General features: G+C 39.3%; 1 protein-coding gene across 5 annotated transcripts in view; it reads right to left on the reverse strand.

Moving 5' to 3' along the window:
• The window catches only part of DIS3L2 (DIS3 like 3'-5' exoribonuclease 2), a 372,410-nt gene that overhangs the window by 181,314 nt on the left and 167,730 nt on the right, over nt 1–23,366 (reverse strand). For all 5 annotated transcript variants that reach the window (XR_005030205.2, XM_057503433.1, XM_036912160.2 and 2 more), the window contains 2 exons: nt 18,884–18,984; nt 14,550–14,797 (listed from right to left, as the gene is read on the reverse strand). Coding sequence is in view for 4 of the 5 variants with exons in the window: in XM_057503433.1 (XP_057359416.1) it covers nt 14,550–14,797; nt 18,884–18,984 (349 nt within the window). In the remaining variant the exon portion in view is untranslated. The remainder of the gene's footprint in view (nt 1–14,549; nt 14,798–18,883; nt 18,985–23,366) is intronic.

Here is a 23,366-nt window from a genome sequence, read left to right on the forward strand (position 1 = left end):
TTGCAACAACATGGATGGAGCTAAAGGGTATTTGCTCAGTGAAATAAGCCAGGTCAGGTGGAGAAAGACAAGTACCAAATGATTTCACTCATATGTGGAGTATAAGAACAAAGCAAAAATGGAAGGAACAAAACAGCAGCAGACTCACAGAACCCAAGAATGGACTAACAGTTACCAAAGGGAAAGGTACTGGGGAGAGTAGGTGGGAAGGGAGGGAGAAGGATAATAAGGGGCATTATGATTAGCATACATAACGTAGGGGAGGGCATGGGGAACGCAGTATAGCACAAAGAAGGCAAGTAGTGACCCTATAGCATCTTACTATGCTGATGGACAGTGACTGTAAGCGGATATGTGGTGGAGATCTGATAATGGGGGGATTCTAGTAACCACAATGTTGCTCATGTGATTGTATATTAATGACACCAAAAAAAAAAAAAAAAAGGAAAGGCATATATAAATTAGAAGGGAAGCCTTCCACATTGCATGTTAAATGGGCCTAAGGACTACAGTTCCCGTTATAGAAGTGACCAGCCTCCTACAACAGGCTTGGCCTCTTTAGAGAAGACCCCTCTCACTTTATGAAAAGCAGCTGCCAGCATGCTGTATACGACTTAGATTGCCTGAACTCATGACTTTGAATGTTAAGAGAATGACACAAAGACAAAGAGGTTCCTAGGATTCATTCAGAGCAGCTAGAGTGGTTTCTAGTGATAGCAGTAGCCAGTGGCGATGCTGGTCTGAAAGAGCAGTGGTAAGAACTGTTGGCATCATGGCCAAGCTAATCCTGATAAAAGATGATGGTTGGACTTCTTGTTCTTGGCTCTCCAGATATGCCTTGGTTCCCACCCACAACTTCCTCAGGACATTCAAGATTCTTACTGTTTCTGTGAGCCCTTCAATATCCTTCTAATAAATTCCTTTTCCAACCAGAGATGGTTTCTCTTGTTTGCAACCAAGAATCCAAGCAGTTACTCAGGTCTCATTAATTTTCAAAATGAGTACATTATTACCTGTGTTCACTAGATTAAGTTCCCATTGAGGATTTGGGGAACTTGTTATCACTGCCTTTGAGGTTTGTAGGACATTTCGGAAATTAACTAGTATTTTGAAAATTAATGGGACCTGAGTTACTTCTGATGCATCTAACCCATTTTATTACCCTCACAAGTTTCTGAAGTTCTGTATTCTACATCCATCTCCTAATACTAATGTCTTTAACTGTTGGGGTTCTTCATTGCAAGCAATTGAAACTAATTCTAGTTGAAAAGGAATTTGTTGGAAAGATATCAGAGAACTCACAGAAAGAGTGAGGGACTTGGAGAACCTGAAAAAGGGAGGTGGAAACAGAATTACCTACTAACTCAATTAATTAAACTGTTGATTCCAGGCTAAGATGGAAGTCAGGGACTTCCAATGTGGATCAAAATAGTACTCTCTATCTCTTATAGCTGCCAGGATGATAGAAAACAAATTTAAAGGGTAACATCATTGAATTTAGGGTCTCACAAAGTCTCTTAAGTGAGTAGTAGTATCATCGTCTTACTAATGAGAGAGTAAGACTCAGAGAACCAGATCATTTGTATATATATTTATATAAATATATATAAGTAATATTATACAGGAGGATGCAGAAAGGTCTGAGTACCTTGGATGCCTAGTTCCAATCGACCATCTATTGTCACGAGCCATTAAGTGGACTATGACAGCGTTACATCCATTTTAAGGGATGGTCTCTGAAAAAATAGTAGAGCAGAAACTTCCTCCTTGTGGGTAGAACTTCAAGTAATATATCCATGGTCTACTTTGGCTGAGGAAAGATGGCCTGGTGGGCAGTGGCTACCAGTTTAGCTGGATGAATAGGGACCTGAAAGGAGAAAGATTGGAGGACTGGCGACAAGGACATCTGGTGAAGAGACACATTGAGGAAATGGGCCTACTGAAATGAGCCTAGAGTATGACTATTTGTGTTTCATGAGAATGTTCAACAAAAGACTTCCACTGTGGAGGCAGGATGATCTGCCATGAGAATGTCAACAACTCTTTTTCCCAACCACTGCAGTGTTTGTTCAATGGGCATAGGAACCAAGAACGTAGGTAGCGGGAAATGAGCTCCTGAGCACGCTTTCCTTTCACTAGTGACGCCCTGGCTGCCACCCCTGCAGGATGCCAGTTTGCCAGCAGCAGGAACCAGCTCTGAGCTCTGATGTGGAACCACAGCAGGAGGACCCACTACGTGATGCTGCACTGAGTTCACTGAGCTGTTTGTGATGGAGAGGGCAGTAAGCTCTCTCCATGAAAAGAAATAACCAATTCTCCGTTTGGGTTTGCAACCTTCATTTGTTCTATACACTTTACTTAAATGAACACCACTATCCATAGATTTACCTGATACCTTTTAAGCTATTAGGTTTTGTTATTCAACATTGTTTGTAATCAAGGAGTTTATCTTATAGAAGTAGCAAAGCCCATTGAATTCACGGATTAGAATGCTGTAACAGTGTACTGACAGACTAAACCAGAAGGCAACACTTTATGAAACTGCAGCACCACCCTCCAGGATACAGTGTTGCTCTTAGGGTCTTGGGACCATGCACATGGCTGGCAACCAAGTGTGGAAGGCAGCAGCTGGGCTTTTCAATCATACCTAAGACCTACTGATAATAATACTCACTTCTACAGCTGAGAGCTTTCAGTACCTCTGGGGGAAGTTATGAGTCCTCTGAATTGGAAAACTAAAGACTCCAAGAATCCAGACTGATAAAACAAGGCATAATATATACTACCCACTTCCTGAAAAAATATACTTGCAATTCAAGTCAGCTATGAGATGATTCAGAAGGAAAGATTCAAGAATGGCAAGCAATGACATTAAGAGGTTAACTATATATTATGTTGAGAATATGAAATTGCCAATATATTTGACCGTTTTTTAACTGTAATACACAATTTCACATGATTTTATCCTATAGTATTAAGAATCACATAAAATACATACAGTCAGATAGCATACCATACATAGTTTCTGGGATCAGTATAAACAATGAGGTAGATCATACATACGTTATTAGAGAATTAGACTAAGATGGAAACCCATTCTTTCATGTGATGGGAATCTCAGTAACAGTCTCTGTGAGGATACTTAAAATTCACTGCCATCTTACTCTTACTTGATGAGGTTGGAGTGGCCAAAAACGATTATCTTATGCCTAAGGTGGAAAAGGGCCTAAACACTTGAACAAAAAGGCATTTTATAATATAGCCAACTTTTAAAATATAATATTAACAGCCAGGAAAAACTCATTATGTAAAGATGAGCGGAGGAGCCATCCTAGACATTCTATTTTTTAAAAAGTACTTATGTAAAAAGGAACAAGTGAAAGAAATGACAGAACATAAAACATACTCTGTCAGCATATGGCCACAGCATGTGACTATCTTGACCAAAGGTATTTGTAAGAACACAAAATTTGATCAAAAATATTGCTGCTCTAAGGGAAGAGCTCAAAGCAAAGATGCAAGTGCATACTAAATAAATTTCATGATAGGAAATTAAAACTAGTGTTTTAGATCTAAGAAATAAGTAAAAGAAAAAGAGAACCATCATAAAATGAAGGTCATATAGGAGGTAACTAAGAAAAACTAAAATTATTTGAAAAAAGAAAGGATCATAGAGAAATACCTTGAGAGAAGTGAGGAAAATAAAATTGGGAAGTACAAAAAGTTAAATAAAAAAGACTATAGAGAAAACAGAAACGAAAGGCAGATGCAAAAAATCCAACATTGGCGTGACTGGTAATCCTGAAGGAAGGAGTTAGATATATAGAATAGAAAACATTTCAAAGATATCATTAAGACAACCTTCCTGAAATAAAAGAACTTTTACAGACAGAAAGGTTACACTATGTCTCAGGAAAAATGAACACAGAAAATCATCATTGAAACATATCCTCGTAAAGTTACTGGATTTCAAAACTGAAGACTTCTAAATGCAAGAACTCAGGGAAGAGTTCTCACAAACCCTTTCTGAAAACCTACTAGATGAGGAGGTATGATAGGAACTGTGAAGAGATGGAAAAACTTCTCCAGAAGGAAGACTAGTACTGAGTATTGGATCCATTCCTGTGGGGGTGGGAAGGTGAAAAAGAGGGAGGACAAGAGTAAACTGGCGGTAATGGACCTAATATGAACTGTCAGAACCAGTCATTGCAGTCATTGGCTCTTTACTGAAATTTGAAGAAAAAGAAATCTATCTTTTATTTTATTAAATTTTATTTTATTTTATCAGTGCTTTGTCTTGTGTTCTGGCAAATTTTTCACCAGGCTATATTCTGAGTCCAAAGAATCTTAATTTGCTTACTGAAATTATAACATGGCTTATTAAAACAAAGTTATGTTTTGGTTATGGCTTCCAAATGTGATCAGTAACTCTGTTTTTATTAGTAGTAATTAACATTTATTTTACTAAGTTCCACTGAACATTCTCAAGTACCTTATTTAAATAAATTTATTATAGATTTTCACTGGAGATATATTTGATAGCAGAATAGACTGGACAGCTTGCAGAAGATAAAAATCTAACAGGTCAGCATGCTAAAAGAGCTTATGCATTTGGGCCTTACATGCCCCATTAAGATTCTTATGCTCTCTACTTACTCATAAATTCTGCCATCACCCCTAAACCCAGAAAACCTTGGGATCCAAATAAAAGCCCAATCTACTAAGGAACTGACTTACACGTATATTTGTTTTACAGAAAGTTTTTTTATTTCAGTGTAAATTTTATTTAAAATGAATACTGAAAGCAACTTCCACTTCCATGTTGAACTAGGTCCACAAAACATAAACCAAGTTTATTTCACTTTCACAGAGTATAAGCAGCAAGGCCAGGAAGTCATCTCTGTGCCCTACAGCAGGTCGCGCTCCTCAGTACTATCGTTCTCCTTTGGTTTTATCTCCTTCTGGCACATGCCTCTTTCTAGCTGTGTTACAGTGCTTTAGGCCTATCTCTTGCTTTAGGCATATCAACAGATGAGAAGGATCATCCCAAAGAGAATAAACATTATTTCTTACACTGAGCAAGTATATCTTACACTGAGATTTGCTCATCTTAGATGCCCAAAATGTGATGGTTGAGTGAATAAAGGAATAAACAAATTAATGCTTTTAACCTGGAAAAAAGGCAGACTATTCCTCCTTGGAACTCCAAAGGAAAACTAGGAAAACTGAAGATGGTAAAAACAAACAATCCGAAGACATGTATTTAAACTCAGCCCTTTAATAAACAGCTGCCACATTATCAAAATTATTAAAAGTAATGTATCAAAAAAGTCAGGAACAACAGAAAAAATGCCTACCACTATTGCTTTCATTCAAAATTGAACTCTCATCACTTATTACTGTAGAAAATGTCTCCTTCCCAGTTGTGAGTTAACAGTTCAGAAAGATAAAAAAAAAAACAAATAAAAGTTACAGGGATTAGAATGGAAGAAACAAATCTGTCATTAGTTACCAATGATGTGATTATCTACATAGAAAATCCAAAGGAAACTATATCCAAAATATGAAAATTAATGAAAGGATTTAGCAAGATGGTTGGATATAAGATTAATATACAAAATTAACTGTAAGTCTATATAACAGCACCAAAAAATTAGAATATGCAACTTAAAATATCCATTCTTCAGGAGTTAACATTAAAAAGATGAAAACACAATTCATAAACTGGGGAGAAGATATTTTCCATATTAGTAACTGTTAAAAAGGTTGCTTTTCAAAATTTAATGCCAAAAAATCAAATGACAAATTGCCCAATTAAAAATGAATGCTAAAGTGAGTGAGTGGAACATTTAAGCAGAAACAGAATAATTGCGTAGTCTAAAAAAATCTTCCCCAAAATAGAATAATTACAAGGGGAAAATAGTAAATTAGGAATCCTGGCAGGAATCACCTTAGCCAAGTGATCAAGGTTAACATCGCCAATAATACATACTGACATCATGTACCTCCTCCTATGATGTACATCACCTCAGTGGTATCTCTCCCAATGATGCCTAATCTCAGTCTAATTATGAGAAAACATTAGACAAATCTAAATTGAGGGAAATCCTGCAGAAATCACTGACCAGTACTCTTCAAAAGCATCAAGGACACGAAAGAAAAGGCTGAGGAATTGTCATTAATTTTAACTACAGCAACATGAAAACTAATTGCAATGCAGGATCCTGGACGAGATTCTCAAATAGGAAAAAGACATTAGTGGGAAAACTGATAAGATCTGAATAAATTCTATACTTTATTTAATAGTATAGTACCAAGGTTAATTACTTAGTTTTGATAAATATTGTGTGGTAATGTAAGATGTTAACAAAAGGAACTCTAAGAAAAGGTATAATTTTTATAATATCTGTAAACCTAAACTATCTCAACAAAAAATTAACTGAAAAAATGTAAGACATAAATGCATTTTCTAGAAGAGAAAACATAATAATATAAATACATGAAAAGTTGCTCAATCTCATTACTAAGTAGAAAAATATAAACCAAGATTACCATTTTACACCCACTTGATTGGCTAAAGCTGAAGAGTCTAACAGTATCAATTGTTGCTAAGAAGGTGAAGCAATGGAAACTCACACACTGCTTTAGTAGCAGGAATAAAATGGGTGGTGCACTTTGGAGAACCGTTTGGCTATAAAGTTGTAAAGTTAAACAAGCACATGTGTGTGATGCAGTGATTTTATTCAAGTAGAATCTAGAGAAACTTAGGAAGCACTGGAATGTTTAGGTGTATTATTCATAACAGCAAAACCTCAGTTCAACCCAAATATCCATTGTTAGGTAAATAAATGGAATGTATGGTGTACTTCAGGAAATGGAAAAGTTGTTAATTAAAATGAACGAAACATATAAATACATCTTAGAAACATAATATTAAAGGAAAAAGTCAAAGAATATACATAGCATGGTATTTTTTATAAGGTTCAAAAACAAGCAAAACTAACTTTCAGGGATACATACCACTATGGATGAGTTATAAAGAAAAGCACATTCTGAGTAGCATGTCTGAGATAGTGGCAACCTCTCCAGAAAAAATTAGGGATTAGGAGGATAGACAGGAACACACAGGGTGCTTCAACAGTATTGTGATTTATTTCTCAATCTGAGCTGTGAGTCCATGGGTTGGTTTTAATATCAGAATTTAAAATAATGTGTTACATATATTCCTTTATCTGTGAAAGATCCTTTGCAATTAATGTTAATCACTACTTTTAAAACATTTTAGATAAATATATTGCAAACTCTTAATGTGGTTATTTCTGGGGGTGAAATTCTGGAAATTTCTACTTTCTATAGTAGATGTTTTAAACAGTTGTAATAATAAATATGTAAAATGTATGTATTTGGGGAAAAAATTAAATTTTTTTCTTTATTTTGATATTGTAATAATAAATAGTTGTGAGCTAGAAAGCTTTCCTCATTAGAGTAATTTAGAATGATAACGACTCCCATCTTTGTTATTTAGCAGAGTTCCTCTACAAATACTGTTTCCATTCACAATCAGTGACATTACAATTGGGTCCTACTGTAAAATTAATCAGGAAAGTGATGAAAACAATATTCCCAACTTCTTACCATTGATAGGTGGGAGCTGTGTGTGTGTGTGTGTAAACATTCTATACATATAAGCATGAGGTCCACTATTCTGGGTGATGTACAAGTAAAAAGCTTACTAAAGGAAGAGATGGGCTACAGATATTAAGAAAGTCCTTCAAATTGGCCTTAAAGAAAATAAGAATATTTGTAACAGTCAACATTAATGTTCCAAGGCAGTCATCCTCCTTTCTCTACCACATATTCTCATCTCATAAAGTTTTAGGCTTAAAACTAGGCTATACACAGAAAGACAGTCATGCTTCTAGCAGTGATTACCACTATCATTATCAGTCTTCAACAAATGCTCTCATGTGTATTGTTCCTTAGAAATTCCATGCAAATGCTGTGGCATCAGATCCCTGAGAACCTGAAGCAGAGAACAATCAAACATCAGCTACACCTACGGTCCAGAACTGCAGTAACAACACACAGTGAAAACAAAGTGTGGCAGATACATAAAATATACAGTCAAATATCTCCTGGAAGATATACCAAATATTGAGTACTAAATAGTAGAAGTATTAGCTATGATGTGGTACATAACAAAAAGCAGTGATCCCTAAAAACCAGCAAGAGTTCACTAAGAGCAGACTGATTACCTTAGGTTTTTGATAGCATTACAGGACCAAGAGCATGGAACTGTGGTAGGTGTGGTATATTGAGATGTAATTTTCTACAATTAGGAGTACAAAACGTGTCATTTTCTCTTTTTCTGGCTCAGTGTTATGACACAGAAGGCAGCAAATAAGGAATGGGGAAGAGGCAATGTGTGGGCAGATCAAAGAAAACTGGTAACCAGAATGTGGAAAAGATGCAAGGCTCAACAACACTGAATGATTTTAGGTAAGGCCCTGAAGCTTGAGAGCCAAGAGCTTCATGTCTGATGCGAAGGGAACAAAGAGGAGAAAGCTGAAAGCACCGAAGGAGTATAACGGGAAGGCTGACGGTAGCTAAGGTTCTCTAATACTTCAAAATATTATTTTCAAGAGATGTACTAGAAATTTGGATGAAGCTGACAACCAGAGAAGAAGCATTAATGACTGTACACAGTTCAAGGAAAAGAACAATTTGGCTACCAAAGCCTGCATCAGGACCATTCTCCTCCATTCCTTTTACTTTTGCTCTGCTTTGACCAGGAAATTCTCATTGAAGACGCAGCTCTTTCCAAAACTGATCCTTACAGGCCACCAGGTGGAGCCCAACCGTCACAAAAAAAGAGCCCCCTCCTCAGCCTGATTTGCTTTTTGTCTACCAGCCAGTGAGAGAGGCACAGCCCCCTCAAAAGGACTTACAAGGTCTGTTTGGTAATACAAGTTCATAGCATTTTATAATTCAGCCTCTTCCTCAGAAAAGTCTTCAGATAAGGAACATACTCTTGAAAAGGTGAAATACTCCTTTTGCACAGGGGGAAAGATTGGATAGAGCTATTTTTCACTTCCCTAATTTTGTAATCTATACCTCAGTGAAGCAAACTATTTTCTCCTGGTTTTTCTACCAACCTAGTTACAGTTTAATTTTCCTACCAAATATAATTAAATGTAATTTAATGACTCATAGCCATACCATGTCCCTAATTCATATCTACCTCATAAAAAAATTCAGTATTTATCAACACTGAATAAAATAGTCAAAGTAATTGCTTCCAATCAGCTAACAAATATTTCTGATTGTCTGATAACTGACAGCTTATGGGTGCAAAGCTGGGAGATGAAGAAAATACCAGAACAGACCCCTCCCCCCAACTAACCACTTCCACCACCACCATCGATCAGAACTCCATCCTCTCCTTGCACCTCGCCCAGTCGCTCTCTCCAGTGGAACCTGCTGTCTGTCCTTCACTCTCATTAAAATGAGCCATACTGCAACCCATTCTCTGTTTCTCATTCAACAGCCTCCCATTAAGCCTGGACAATCCCACATTCAACCAAAAATTTTTCAACCCTGCTATACCTGCACTGACCTATTCATCTGTCCTCTCCATCCCTTAAAGCTACCAAAGTTTGTTGAGGAAATAATACAAATATGTCCCTTTGCTCTAGGTCAGTTCATATTGTGTATCTTTAGTAGGTCTTCAGTGTTTCCAAGGAAGTTCCTCACAGTAGCTGCTGTAAAACTTTTCCATTTTCTTCAAGATTTATCTTTAAATATTTGAGAAGACCCCATGACAAATCTAGGAGAATGTGACCATGGTATCTTCATGCTCATGAGATCCTGGAAGGGAAAACTGGGACTGTAAACTCTAGACTTTAGGACAGCAGATTTCACAAAGGTCTAAGCAAACACAGGCACGAATCCCACTGCATGAGGTTCTAAAGGGAAAGATGATTTAAGAGAGTTGGGAAGCTCTTAAAACAGTAACTCTGATTATATAATTACAAATCTTTCCAGCAAGGAAGCCAACATGGCTTTTTAAGTATCCTGGAAGAGATACCAAATATTTAATACTAAATAGTACAAGTATTAGCTATGATACGGTACATAACAAAACGCAGTGATCCCTAAAAACCAGTGAGGGTTCACTAAGAGCAGACTGGTTACCTTAGGTTTTTGATAGCATTACAGGACCAAGATCGTGAAACTGTGGTAGATGTGGTATACAGAGATGAAAAAGACTCAACTGAGTCCTCTCATGACAAGATGAAAGTTCTCTAAGAACAAGATGAAATATGACTTTCCAACAACAAGCGGTCTCCAGCACTGTAACACTTTTTGGGCTCCCCTTGACTGGAGGCACCAAAGTGCCAATGGGGGTGCCAGAGAAGCAATGCTTATACAAAAGAGGGCCCCAAGATTGATGGCTCCTTAAGGCCCCTTCCAAATTCCAAACTGAAATTATTTATCCTATTAATATGTACATTCTATTTAATCTTTTTATAAAAGATTCTGCATTTGGGGTTCTCCATGTGAATTTACATATTGGCTGTACTATGTTATCAAGTGTTGACTTTGAAATCATAGAACTTTGGTTCTCACCATTTTCTGTTCCAAACTCCTCCCGTGTTTTCTAGCCTGATTTATGGTACAACATCTCCTACTCAACCTGGCTGAAGACCTCAGGGTCATCAAATCATTTTCATATACCCATCTGACCAGCCAGCAAACATTCACTGAGTATCCTTGTCCTAAAGGAGCTCACAGCCAAGCGAAAAACTTACATAAGCACTTACAAAATACAAACAGATGAAAGCTACAATACTGGTATTATCAGAAATGATGGGAGCACCCAAGAGGGAGGACTCCAAATCAGGGAACATTTTCCTAGTTGACAACTGAGTTAAGTTTAAAGTTGAGTATTTCATTAAATAACATTGGGAGAGGAGAAAGCCAGTGATGGGAAAGGAAGGGTAGAGTGCAAAAATGTGGAGCTCTGGACAAACAGAGTCAGCCTGGGAAATGGCAAGCAACGAGGCATAAGAGAAGGAATGGTGGGAGCTGAGACTACTCTCAGTAAATTACCGTTAAATGCCATCACCATCTACCTAGTCACCTAAGTCGGAGGCCTGAAAGGTCATCCAAGATTCTGTCCACCTTCAGGCCCCACCGCTAGTCAGTCATCATGTCTGCGAACATTCGTCTTCCTCACCACCCGACTTTCTTCCCTTTAGTCTCCTTCACTGCAACCCCTTGACTTCCGGTTCCCCCATCTCAGTCTTAGAGTAGCAGCCTGCTAAGGCTGCTTGTTTCCACTCATGTTCCTTCCCATTCCCTCTGGACTCTCCATCTGAGTGAACTTTTAGCAAAGAGATTCCATTCTCTAAAAACCAATCCTGGATTTTCCTCCTTTAAAATTCCAGACAATTATTTCATTCCCACAGAAGAACTTACAACATTCTGCTTCCTACTATAGTTACAGCTTAAAGAGAGGCAATTCAATCTGAGTGCTTTGTCCGCCCTCTGTCCCAGAGAGTCAAGTACCACAGGCCCTGCTCATTGGGCAGAAAGTCATGAGACCTTGGGCCCCTACCTCTGCCCTAAAACTACTGACTAGGACAAACAACTATCTTAAGCTAGACATGTAAGATTTCCTACCCCCGAGATTCTGTATTGTGACCTAGACTTCAGTATGTGTCCTGCAGAGGACTGGCAGTGCCATTTTGGGACCATGTATGCTGTCGAGCACGGAGATGGCTACTATACAGAGAGAAGCAGAACACAGCTCTTGTACAGAAAGGGGTAGAAAAAAGATACCACATGGTGGTTGGACTTGTCAGGGTGATTAAGAGAGAAACTGTGATTCCTTTGCTGCCTTGTTAGTTCTGAGTTCCTCATAAGACCTGCCTCCATTTCCTGCCCTGGGTTTTAAGAGAACCAACAGTTTCTTTTATAAATCACCAATTTTATCAAAATTAGCTCAAGTAGGATTCCAATTCCTAGAATAAAACTAATCCTCTGACAGTTATGTACAAGTCCTTCTGCATTTGGGTGTAATTTCTTTGAACAAATAAACCACTGCTTGGATCTGTGGCATCTTATTACGCTGATGGACAGTGACTGCAATGGGGTATTAGGGGAGGGAACTTGATAATGTGGGTGAATGTAGTAACCACATTGTTTTTTCATGTGAATCCTTCATAAGAGTGTATATCAATAATACCTTAATAAAAAAGAAAAAAAGAAACCACTGCTTGTTAGCGTTTGTGTTCTCATGTAATATAGCAAAGTGACTTACACAGAGTTGATCAACATCTGACTGGTGAACTGAATTTAACTACAAAAGAAGTAAATGACTCTGGACTTGAATAATTAGTAGCAATTACACAGGCAGAAGTTCAATACTTTGAAGAGTAGAATGTAGGGGCAGGGAAGAAATTCAGAAGGAAGCCACTTTGGCTAAACTTGGTCCTTAGGCATAGTTTGTGTGAAAGCTAACCACAAATACACCCAGAACAAGTACTACCTTCACGCTCCTGGTCAAAACCTGGCCAAGAGGAGAGGGGAAACCCACGCAGTCACAGCACAGCATGTTCTGATTGGGGAACGGTGACCTCAGTTCCTAAAGATCAGTAACTGATAGCCAGAACGAAATGGCAAGGCGACCACCAACAAGCTCAACAGCTGCAATCCGCACCCCTCACGAGGCACACAGCTTCTGAGAACTTCATCATGAAAACCTGCCACATTTTATTTAAGATACATTTTCTTTTTCACAATGATTTTAAAAGGCATATTTCCATAAAAGACAATTTTCAATGTATTTATAAGAAGGTAGAGAAAATGGCAGTGCAGTTTTCCATCTAAGTATGAGAATCTTCTTTTTTTGTATTTTGAAAAGTACATGATTAATATATGGTAATTATTTTCAAATATTCTCTCTTTATATTCAGTGGAAACCTGTACTGCTTCAAAGGTCTGACTCTTTTTCTGATTACTGTATTCTACCCACAAGAAAAGAGTTCCTGATGAAGTAATGGCTCAGTTGTAAAAAAGGAACCTGCAAGACCATTGGAGCAAAAAGAGCAACTCATGCCATGAATATTTCCTAACTACACCCTTACAACTGGAAAACTAAGCAAGTAGTCCAATCAAGCATACACAATGGAACAGGACAGAAGGGCAGATAAAAGACAAGGCTGGATTTCCTGCTTTGATGTGAAAGTCTTTCCTTTTCACTGCCAAGCAGAGTGTGGCAGGTACAATCAACAGGGGCCAGGTGGCACAGGCCTTTTGAGTTAATGGTGAGAAACTGGCAAGCCTCAGAGAAGGACTATTTAGGGCTCAAGGGGTTGACGTCACTTTGGGATAATGAGTTAGGCTTAAAGATGATGACATTGCAATCACAGCACTTGAGAGCAAAAAGGAAAGTGCAAGTGTTCCCTGAGTGGCTCGGAATCATACGAATCACACTGACCTTCCTATTGCTGAAAAAAACGGCACAGGGCAGTGTTTCTGAAATTGCATAAGGTATGATAGACAGGCTTCATCTGGCTTACTTTGCATGGCATAAGAGGCTAAGTATGGAATAAACCTGACAAAATCAGCACAGTGTGGCCATCCTTTCAGGGTTGGCACTCAGAACCGTAGAACATTCCCAGGAGGGCCCATCCTGTACAAGCTAGGTGACCAACAAGCAAGTCACCAAACTGGTCTAAAAGGGTCAGAATGAACTTTTCCAGCTTGCAAGCTTTTATTTTCATTTTGTGTGAAGCATAAATCAAACACCATCCATAGCAAAGGGCTGAAGATACAGCTAAAACTTAATATTGCTTTTCTTTCAAAATGAATACCAGTTGCAAGAAGAAAATAGGCAAAGCATTTGATCAAATAGCTGGGTCCAACAGTTTCTTCAGATCAAAATGAAGTAGCTATCCAGGATGCTCTGTGACTACATAATCTATGTTTAAGTTAGACTGGTTTCTGACAGCTTCCTTAAAAACACGGTATCCTCTTCCTGTTTATAGTAGGTTGATTTAATTTTTAATGCCACAAGTGAGACCAACACCAAAAAGCATGTTACTCAAACATACCTTCATATTCATATTTGAGAGCATGGGAAACTGACTATGCCCAGAATTTGCATATTTTAACACTAGCAGGTGAAAGAGGGGGCCTGATTGTTTGATGCAATACATTTTTTGCAGTTCTCAAGTACGAACAGGCATTCATGACATAGCAGAAAATAAGTAAAGGCTTAGAATGCGCTTATATTTTGTGGCCAAAAGTCAAAAACAAAACAGTTTACTGCCTAGTAATTAAAGGAAAAGGGGACTATAGGTGACTGGTTGAGGTGGTAGGTAGCTAAGGGCAACATCTGAAGAACCAAGACCAAAATATGCCAAGTACTTATGCTTTAATAAAGAAATAATAATTAAAATATACAAAAACATTGACCTAGGAGGCCACCTGAACTGAGTTCTGACTGGGATCTGTGACTTTTCTTGCCAGAGATCACCTACCCCAGTGCAAAATTGCTGTCTTCCTTCCAGTCCACGATGCGGCAGATGAACAGCGTGTTGGCATAATCTTTAGGCCGGGTCACAAAGTCCTGGGGACAGTCCTTGAGAGGCACATAAATTCTAGGCACTCGGTGGTCCGAGGGAGAAAACAGGGCATATTTCCTAAACAGTTCACTGTTCTTATCAGTCAAGAGTTTGAGAAAGCCAGTTGCTGCTCGGGAATGTTTTTTCTCCAAGATGTAAACCACCTGAAAACACCAAAGACAGAGTCAGTGCTGTTTGTCTATAGGACTGGGTAACAGCTGGAGAAGTCAGCGGGATGTCTGGTCAGCTAGCTGAGCCCAGCAGTATCTTTAGGCTCCAATGAAGTGCCTCTCACTGATGCTCTGTGACTAAGCAATCTGTACTAAAGTAATCCACAACTTAGTACTCAAAGAGCACATATATCCCAGGAAAACTATGCAATAAATGGATGAATTAGACAGAAGTGCTTCTATAACCAAGACCTATGTCTTAAGGAGATGAGTAAGACTCCAGCGGGAAGCTGGATCCAGGTATTTGTTCTCACGTGAACTATGCCAGTACCTCACATGTTCCACCCCCTTCATCAGAATTATTTGCCAACGTTCTACTTAGTTCCCTGAGCAAAGGTGGAGACTGCTGTTGAGCTGGCTGCTGCTCTGACTCCACGTGGAGGGTTCAGCCTACCTACTGAGAACCTCCAAACCAGTTAACACGCCTCACCCCACCCTCAGGTGCTCCTGGCCACTGCCCCATGGGAAGTGCATTTCAGCACCTTCCTCTCGCCCCATCGCAGTCCCACTATCTGCTCTATTTTCTTCCTAGCTTTCTTTCCTCCTTAGAAAGGACCATTCTATTTTGAACAAACTGTTGTGCCCTCTTTCAGGAATCCTCTACTCTCTCCTTGCATGTGCTTGTCTGTCACAAGGACTCCGTGATACCTGGCTTACAGTTGGCCTCTCCCAGCTTCACCCAGGTGAAGGGCTCAGCCAACATCTTATCTCTACAGTTCCTCTCTTCCATACCAATGGCCTTCACTTCCATTCAATTTCAGCAACTCAACCTTATGGCCACACCTCAGCACCATCTGGAACTGGTCCAATCCCAGTCACCACAGACTGACCCATCCTCCAGCCCTGTATGCTCCTGTGCCCCTCCATGGACTTTTTCACCTCATCAAGATGACTAGTGCCTTGACCCTTGCTTGTTCTCTATGTCTATTAGCTTCTTCTTAGCCCTGAATCCTTTCCTAACCCCAAGAGACACCATGTTCCACCATTTCAAGTCCTCTTACCTATCTCATCAAACGCCTCACTCCCCCCTTATCCTTCCATTACAGCCACTCTAAAAAATCCTCAATTCTGGAACAATTCAGCCACCAAAATTCTCTAGCCTTAAACACAAGCTATTGAGTCCACCAGCAAAGAAGAAACTCAATTAGACAGATGGGTACCATTACCATTAATGTTATGTCACTGTTGCCAGGACCTCAAAATCTCAGGTAATTTATTTGTTCCAAGTCAGCAGAGTCTACTCTTTAAGCCCCACTCTCTCTGTCTGATACTCCAGTTATTGAATGTTGAGGCACTGCTCATTTTTTCAGTCTATTTTCTCTGTGTTCAAATTGGGTAAATCCTATCGATCTGTCCTCAAGTTAATCAATTCTACACTGAGTCACTGCTACTCTACTAGTGAGACCGTCCAGCAAGTATTTTATTTATTTATTTTTTGGTTCCATTATTTTGATTTTTTTTCTTTGTAACTTCTGTTTCTTTCCTAAAATTTTCTATTTTCTCATTTGTTTCAAGAGAATTTTTAATTGCTTGTTGAAGCATATTTATGATGACTTTTAAAACTACTGTCAGATATTTGTAACATCTTGGTGTTGGCATCAGTTTCATTGTCTTTCCTCACTCAAGTGGTGATTTCCCAGGTTATTGGTATGATGGGTGATTTTCTGTCATCTCCTGGCTTTTTGGCTATTGTGTTAGGAGACTCAAGGAGTCTTTTGAATCTATTTTAAATCTTGTCTTTTAGAAGGCAGTCACTTTGTCTAGGTTTAGCATGTAGACCCTGGATGGCTTTTGTGGGTTATAGTTCCAATGACAATTTAATTTTCAGAGTGTTTTCACTAGTTTGATACATTTGGTTGACATGGTGCCACTGTAGGCTCCTGCTGGTCTCTGCTGGAACTACCTGAGGGTGTGGAAGGAACATCCTCAGGTTGGCCACTAGGTCTCACTAGTAAATGAGGAACAAATCCTAATCCATGTCTGTGCAGAGACAAAACTTCCCTATTTTTTATTGTTGTGGTAGGCCCCCCCTTTAATTGGTACCCAGCATCTCTGAGTGGGAGAGGGATGTCTCAAGCCCATGAGGGTAAGCTTTACTGTACCAAATGCCTGTTGTGGTAGGATCCCCCCTACTGGTGTCTCCTAGTTGCCAGACGTCTCTGGGGCTGGTGGGGGGAGGCTCATGCCTGTGAGGACAAAGGAGCTTCCCATGCTGGGCTGCTGGCTGTGGCAGGATCCCTCTAACTAGTATTCCCCAGCTGTTTACTACATCTGGGTAGAGGAGAGGAGTCTCAGGCTCATAAGAACAAAGAGGCTTTGGGGACTGGGCTGCTTCTTTGGTGGGATCCCCATTGTCAGAGCCACCCAGATGCCTACTACTTCTTGGTGGAGGAGAGGAATCTCAGGTGTGGCCACTTATCATCAGCAGGGCTCCCAGTCAATCCCTCTTGCAGGTGCTGCCAGGACTGCTGGGCATTGTGGGAGGGACTCCTGTTAGGACTGAGTCTGCCTGGGCCCCTTCTATTGCTAGGTTAGGATCCAGAAACACTGAGCCTGGAACCCCATCTGTTGGTGGGAGGGTTGTAAAGTCTCCCGCTGCTATGCTGTTCCTCTAGTCCTGGGGTCCCTAACTAGTTTGCCTTTCTCTTCTTACCTTTCAGTATTCTTTTATGGGTGTCTCCTGTTCTCCTGACAGGTTTATAGTTGTACTTAGTGGACAAAGAAGCAAGGACAAATGAGTCTACGCCTTCTTGGCTGAACCAGAAGCCCTTGCTTCTTGTTTTGATATTTAACAGTTTAAATGTAAAACACAGCTTTACATTACTTGTGACTCACATGTTAGTTGTCATAGAAATGGCTTTACCACAGCCTACAAGTGCAGTTTCGCCTTGTAATTTTAGATTGAATTCATTCAGAAGCTATCAAAAACAAAAACCTCCAACACCAACAAAGCAGACGGCACCGTTGGGGGGCAGTAGCAAATTGTAGTACACAAGTTCCCTCTACAGAGGGCGTTGCCTCTATTCAACTCTGACTAAAGTCATTTAAGACTGTGGCCCCATGTTGCTGGATGTTTTGTTTTGTCAAAAGCCACAAGTCTGAATTTTTAACGTAAACACTTCCTTTTTCTTAAATTTAATGTAAGCTACTAATTAAAAATTTTACATTTTGCACAGGACAAACAAAACACAAGTTTCTGAGCCAGATTCAGCTCACAGGCATTCCATTCATTATAATCTTCCACACCTAGCATGTTGCCTGGTATATGGTTAGGATTCAAGATGCTTATTAAATATCTAGATAACTGGATGGACAATTGGGGGTAACATACATGTAATAGAAGTTAGAAACTTCTCATGTCAGTGCACAGGTGATAATGCTCCTAACCAACTTGCTAGACTGAGTGGCCCAGTGCATTCCCAGGCAAACATGCTGACAGACGCCTCTGGGTGAAGAAGCCTCAGCTATTACACCACTTCACTCTGTCCTTGCAGCATCTCTTCCACCATGAGCTATTTGCATGGCTAGGGTCAGCTGTGTTTGCTCTCATATCTGAATATGCCACTAGCATAAATAATTAAAAAACAAAAATGGGATACAAAAGCATGGAAATGGGTATAACAACAATAAAAAAAATGGAGCAAAAATCTACAAGGAGTCCACCTATGTTCATATTGCTTCACCAGTGTCTAAGCGCTCATTCCTCTTAAAATAACCCAAACTCGACGTCACAGATAACATTTTACAAGTGCAGTTTAAGCAGAAAAAGATAATGCAGAACTTCGATAAATACACCCACATGCAAAGAAAAGACCTTGGCCCTTTATCTAAAGGTGGGCAAATGAATATATATGTATGCTTAAATTTATAAATAAGATCCATTTTTATGATTCCCTGCTTCCACTGGAATTTCTAATTAACTGACCAGCTACAGCTCTAACTGAATCACATGAGAGACCCTTGACACATAGTTCAGGTGACAGCCACTTAGACAAGTGGAGAAAATCTGTAGACAATGACCTTTGCTGATCTTTGCAGCAACTTCTCCGGTGATGCTCTTGTGTCCTGAGACACGCAGGTGCTCTCATCTTTTTTAACTGGTGCATCAGCATCCACTTTTCCTAAATTAAAAAGAGAGAAAAAGAAGAGGAGGAATCAGTTAGACACATATATATTAGGCATAAAGACTCAGGATTTTTAAATTTAGAGCTGCAAGGATTCTTGGATACTGTTTACTCCAAACTACTCATGTTACAGAAAAGGAAACCCAGGCCCGCAGTGGTTAGGTGACTTGGCTAAGGTCAATCACACATCACCAACTTGTACTAATGCTCACACTCAGCAGGCCACATTCCATCTACTTAGTGTTATTAAGATGCTAAGCATCACACAAGTGGAGAGCATCAAACTACGTAAATTGAACTAAATTGCCTATGAGTCCTATGAGTCAAAATGCCCAAAACACTGGATGTCAAATACTGCCACAGCCCATAATGAGGAATCGAGATAGGTTAATTTACTATGCACATCTGTTGAAGTAAAACAAAATCAAAATAAAAGTTAACTTTTAAAAGTACTGTGGTATCAACCATAATAAACAAAATGGTGGAAAATAGATTATGTTTATTAAATAAATAAATAAGCCAATGCTGATTTTCCTGGCTTTTCTTAGTGACATTATATAAAGAGTAAAGTATTTAAAAGTCTCTTAATGTTTAATTTTCTTTCTTAAAAAACTTATAAAATACACATTCACCCAAAAAATTGAAACCACATCTCCCCAATAAAGAGGGGTTTAGGCTCTGAACCAAAAGTATTAAAACTACTCATGAAGCAGCAAATTACACACTTCTGAACATTTAATATTTTTTATTTTCATGTGTTACATTAGATTTCTTCCACAAAATATTCTTACCCATCTTATACTGGAGTTTCTGGATACTAGGGATCATAGCCAATTCACATGGGACCCACTCCCACTTAGATAACTAAGAAAGACTTGTACTTATCATCATTTTGACATTACCAAGGCCAAAATAAATTTAAAAAATAAATTCTTTTCAGGACTGGCTGCCTCATTGCAAAAGCTCAGCTTTAAGCCAACTTTTACCATTCTGGGCATACTCTAGAAACACTGACATGGTTGGACGTACTGGGGCTTAAGAATGGTCAACTCTTTGCTTTTCCGTCTATGATGAAATATACCTACCATAGTTCCCACTAAAAGTAGAATCTCACTGTTTTTCAAAAAGAAAAATCAAAAACTTTCCCATTGTTGATCACCCTGTCCATCAGTAAAAGAGGGGCATCATCCAAATTCATCTTTTATTTTAGACATTTCAGAATTCCAGAATCATCAGCTGCTTCCAGAACATCTTTTATACTCTCAGGGAGAAAAAAAAAACAAAAACACGCTGATCTGTTCCATAACATATCTTGCCAGTGTGTTCTGCAGAACACGGTAATTCAGAAAAGATTAGGAGGCTAGAATTATTAGTATACTCTAGCTAGATACCTGATGTCTGAGTTTTTTATCTCAAGAGCTGGCAGTGAAGAGAGAGCAGTGAGAGTATTTCCAAGGCAGCCCAAATCCTGGGCATGCAGCTTTCTGTGACAGGCACTGATGGCTCCACTTTCAAGTACTATTGCTTTAGATTCCATCCCAATACCAAGCAAGTCTTCTGTTCCAAAGTTATGCCATCCAAAGAAAGAGGGGGTACGTTGGTGGTATAGTGGTGAGCATAGCTGCCTTCCAAAGAAAGAGGGCAAGCCATGGAAGTGGGCCCAGTCATGATTTTCAGATACCACACCTGAATATGACCTTTTCAGGTTCTGTGTTCATAGAGAGATCCTGGCAGAAATAAGGCTGTGTTCAAAGACACATTCTAATAAATTAAACTGAAGTTTATTGCTCTGTAGGTAAGCATCAAAGATGTTAAAGGAATGTGAAAAAACACAATACCAGGTAAGAAAGGTGAATCATCTTAATAGGTTTCCAACAATGACGTCCTGCCATACTGAATAGCAAAGTTGTCAATTTAATGAGAGAATCCACCACACTGTTTAGTCACAAAATCACTTATTTAGTCATTTATTCCATGTGTATTTTTTGAGAACCAGGCATTGAAGATTTAGTGGTGAATAAGAGAAACATGGTCCCAGCCCTTATGGCATATATATTTTAATATGGGAGTGATAGTCAATAAATAATTACTCAGTAAATATAAAGCTATAAATTGTGATAAATGCTAAGAAGAAAAGAACAGTCCCAAGGAGGAGGCTGAGAAAATATATTATTTAGATTTAATAAGAGGTCAGGGAAAGGCCCTGTGTGGAAATGACATTTAAGCTGAGATGTAAGGGTGGTGTGTGCAGGAGTGAAGAAGGGGACAAAAGACCCCAGGTAGGGAATAACATTTGGGAAGGTGCAGTGGTGCGAAGTTCTTGGCACAATCAAGCAGCAGAAAGAAGACATACAGCTGGAGCGCAGTGAGCAAGGACAGGCAGGGCCACCGGTGAGAACGAGAGGACAGGAGTAAAGTCAGGTGGAGCCTTCTAGGACTTAAGAATCTCAAATACAGTGGGAAGCTGACCTGGGATTTTGAAGGAGAAAGTAACATTGCCCAAGGGGAGTTTACAGCAGGCTGCAAGGGGATGTCGGGAGTTAACAGCTACTGCAGTAGTCTGGACGTAAGAGGATCATGCACAACGCAGGCACTGGAGATGGAACTAACAGGATCAACTCAGGACATATCTTGGAGTCGAACTAATAGACTTTGGTGGTACTCAGACATGAGAGTTTAGGGATTACTAGATATGAGAAGTGAAGGATTATTTCCAGCTTTCCAACTTCTGCAGGTGGTTGATGGAGGACTCATTATTGGCACGGAGAAGACTAAAGGAGGTAAAAATCAAGAGCTCTATTTCTGAGGTGGTTCTATTTAAGAGGCCACCATGAAAACCTTCACATGGTGAACCTGAGTAAGCAGTTCAACATGAAGGTCTGGAACTCATAAAGACCGATCTGGGCTGTGGCTCTAAATATAATTTATGTGCTGAGAACTTTCATATTTGTACTTTCCAGCCCATGCTGCTGAGAAGAGATTCAAACCCAAGTGTGTTCAACTACTAAGTTCATGAAGCTCTTCCACTGCTACGCACTCAAGAAAGTAGTAATGTGCTGTTAAGGAGAACAATTCACTTGAGGAAGTGACTTGGGGCCTAAAGGATGATTAGATGTTGTGAAGATAGAGAAGGAATGTAAAGAGCATTCCCAGTAAAGCCTGGCACTCTGCAAAGGCCCAGACCTGTCCTGACATGGTAAAGGGTTAGTAAGGAATTCACTGTAGCTACTAAAAGGTTGAGGACACAGGTAGGCAGGAAGGGGCTGGGATAGGGAAAGAATCACGGCTCTGTAAGGGTGGACAGGTCCCATGGCAGACATTCTAGTTACTGCCCAATTACCTATCCTCTTCTTTCCTAGTAATAAGAACTCTAATTTTTAACTGGGTGTACTAGTTAAAAGTCTACATTCCTTAGCCTCCTTATAACTAAGCATGCTTATATGTCTAAGTTTTAGCCAATAAGATACAGGTTAAAGAGTTGTAAGTGACTTCTAGGAAGTGTCCTTACAGGACAGAGGCCCAGCCCTCCTTCATTCTTCCTTCTTGCCATCTGGAATGTGGGTTTGATAGCTGGACCTCAAGCACTCATCTCAGATCTGGAGGCCACAGGACAAGGGGGCTTCCTACTGTGCAGAGCAGCACGACACAATGAGTTGAAAACTAGGAAGTAACCTATAAGCCCTGGCCTGCCTCCCTCTGTCTTGTTTTATGTGAGATAGAAGTAAACTTCTTGTTTATTTAAGGCATTGATATTTTAGGATTTAATGTCATTCTCAATAGAATATACTTTCTAATATACAGGTCTAGACGATGAGACTGACAAGCTTAAACACTATCCGATAGAGCATTATAAAGGAAAGGGACACATACTCTTCAGGGCTATGAATCTGGCAGCACTCTGGAGTAGAGAGACAGTAGTAGCAGAGACCTTAAAAAGCTGGGGTTGCAGTCCAGGCAAGACACAATCAGAATCAGAATTAAGAAAGCAACAGTGAGACTAAAATGAGGCAAGATTAGAGAGGTATTTCTGAGAAGGAGGCTGTCAAGTGTGTTTCCATCACTATGAACCACTTAAGACTACAAAAAATGGGCTTAAATTTTAAAAGTTTTTGATTGACTATCAGGAAGAATCACTTGACAGATCAATTAAAGTCCATGATGAAAGTACTAGAATAGATGACAGTCCTTAACAAGGATAAAGGTTATTTGTCCCCACAGTCTTCTGTTTGACATATTGGAGGCAGAGCTGTGGTCCCTTCTAGTTCCAAGAATTCTAGAAAGCAGTGACTACCAAATTTCTTCATCTAAAAGAGAGGATTTTTAAAAAAAAAAAAATAGATACACTTCTAATATAAGCAACTGTTTATATTATATTGCCC

The sequence above is a fragment of the Manis pentadactyla genome, chromosome 6 (genome assembly GCF_030020395.1).
Source record: "Manis pentadactyla isolate mManPen7 chromosome 6, mManPen7.hap1, whole genome shotgun sequence".
Taxonomy (NCBI): Eukaryota; Metazoa; Chordata; class Mammalia; order Pholidota; family Manidae; genus Manis; species Manis pentadactyla.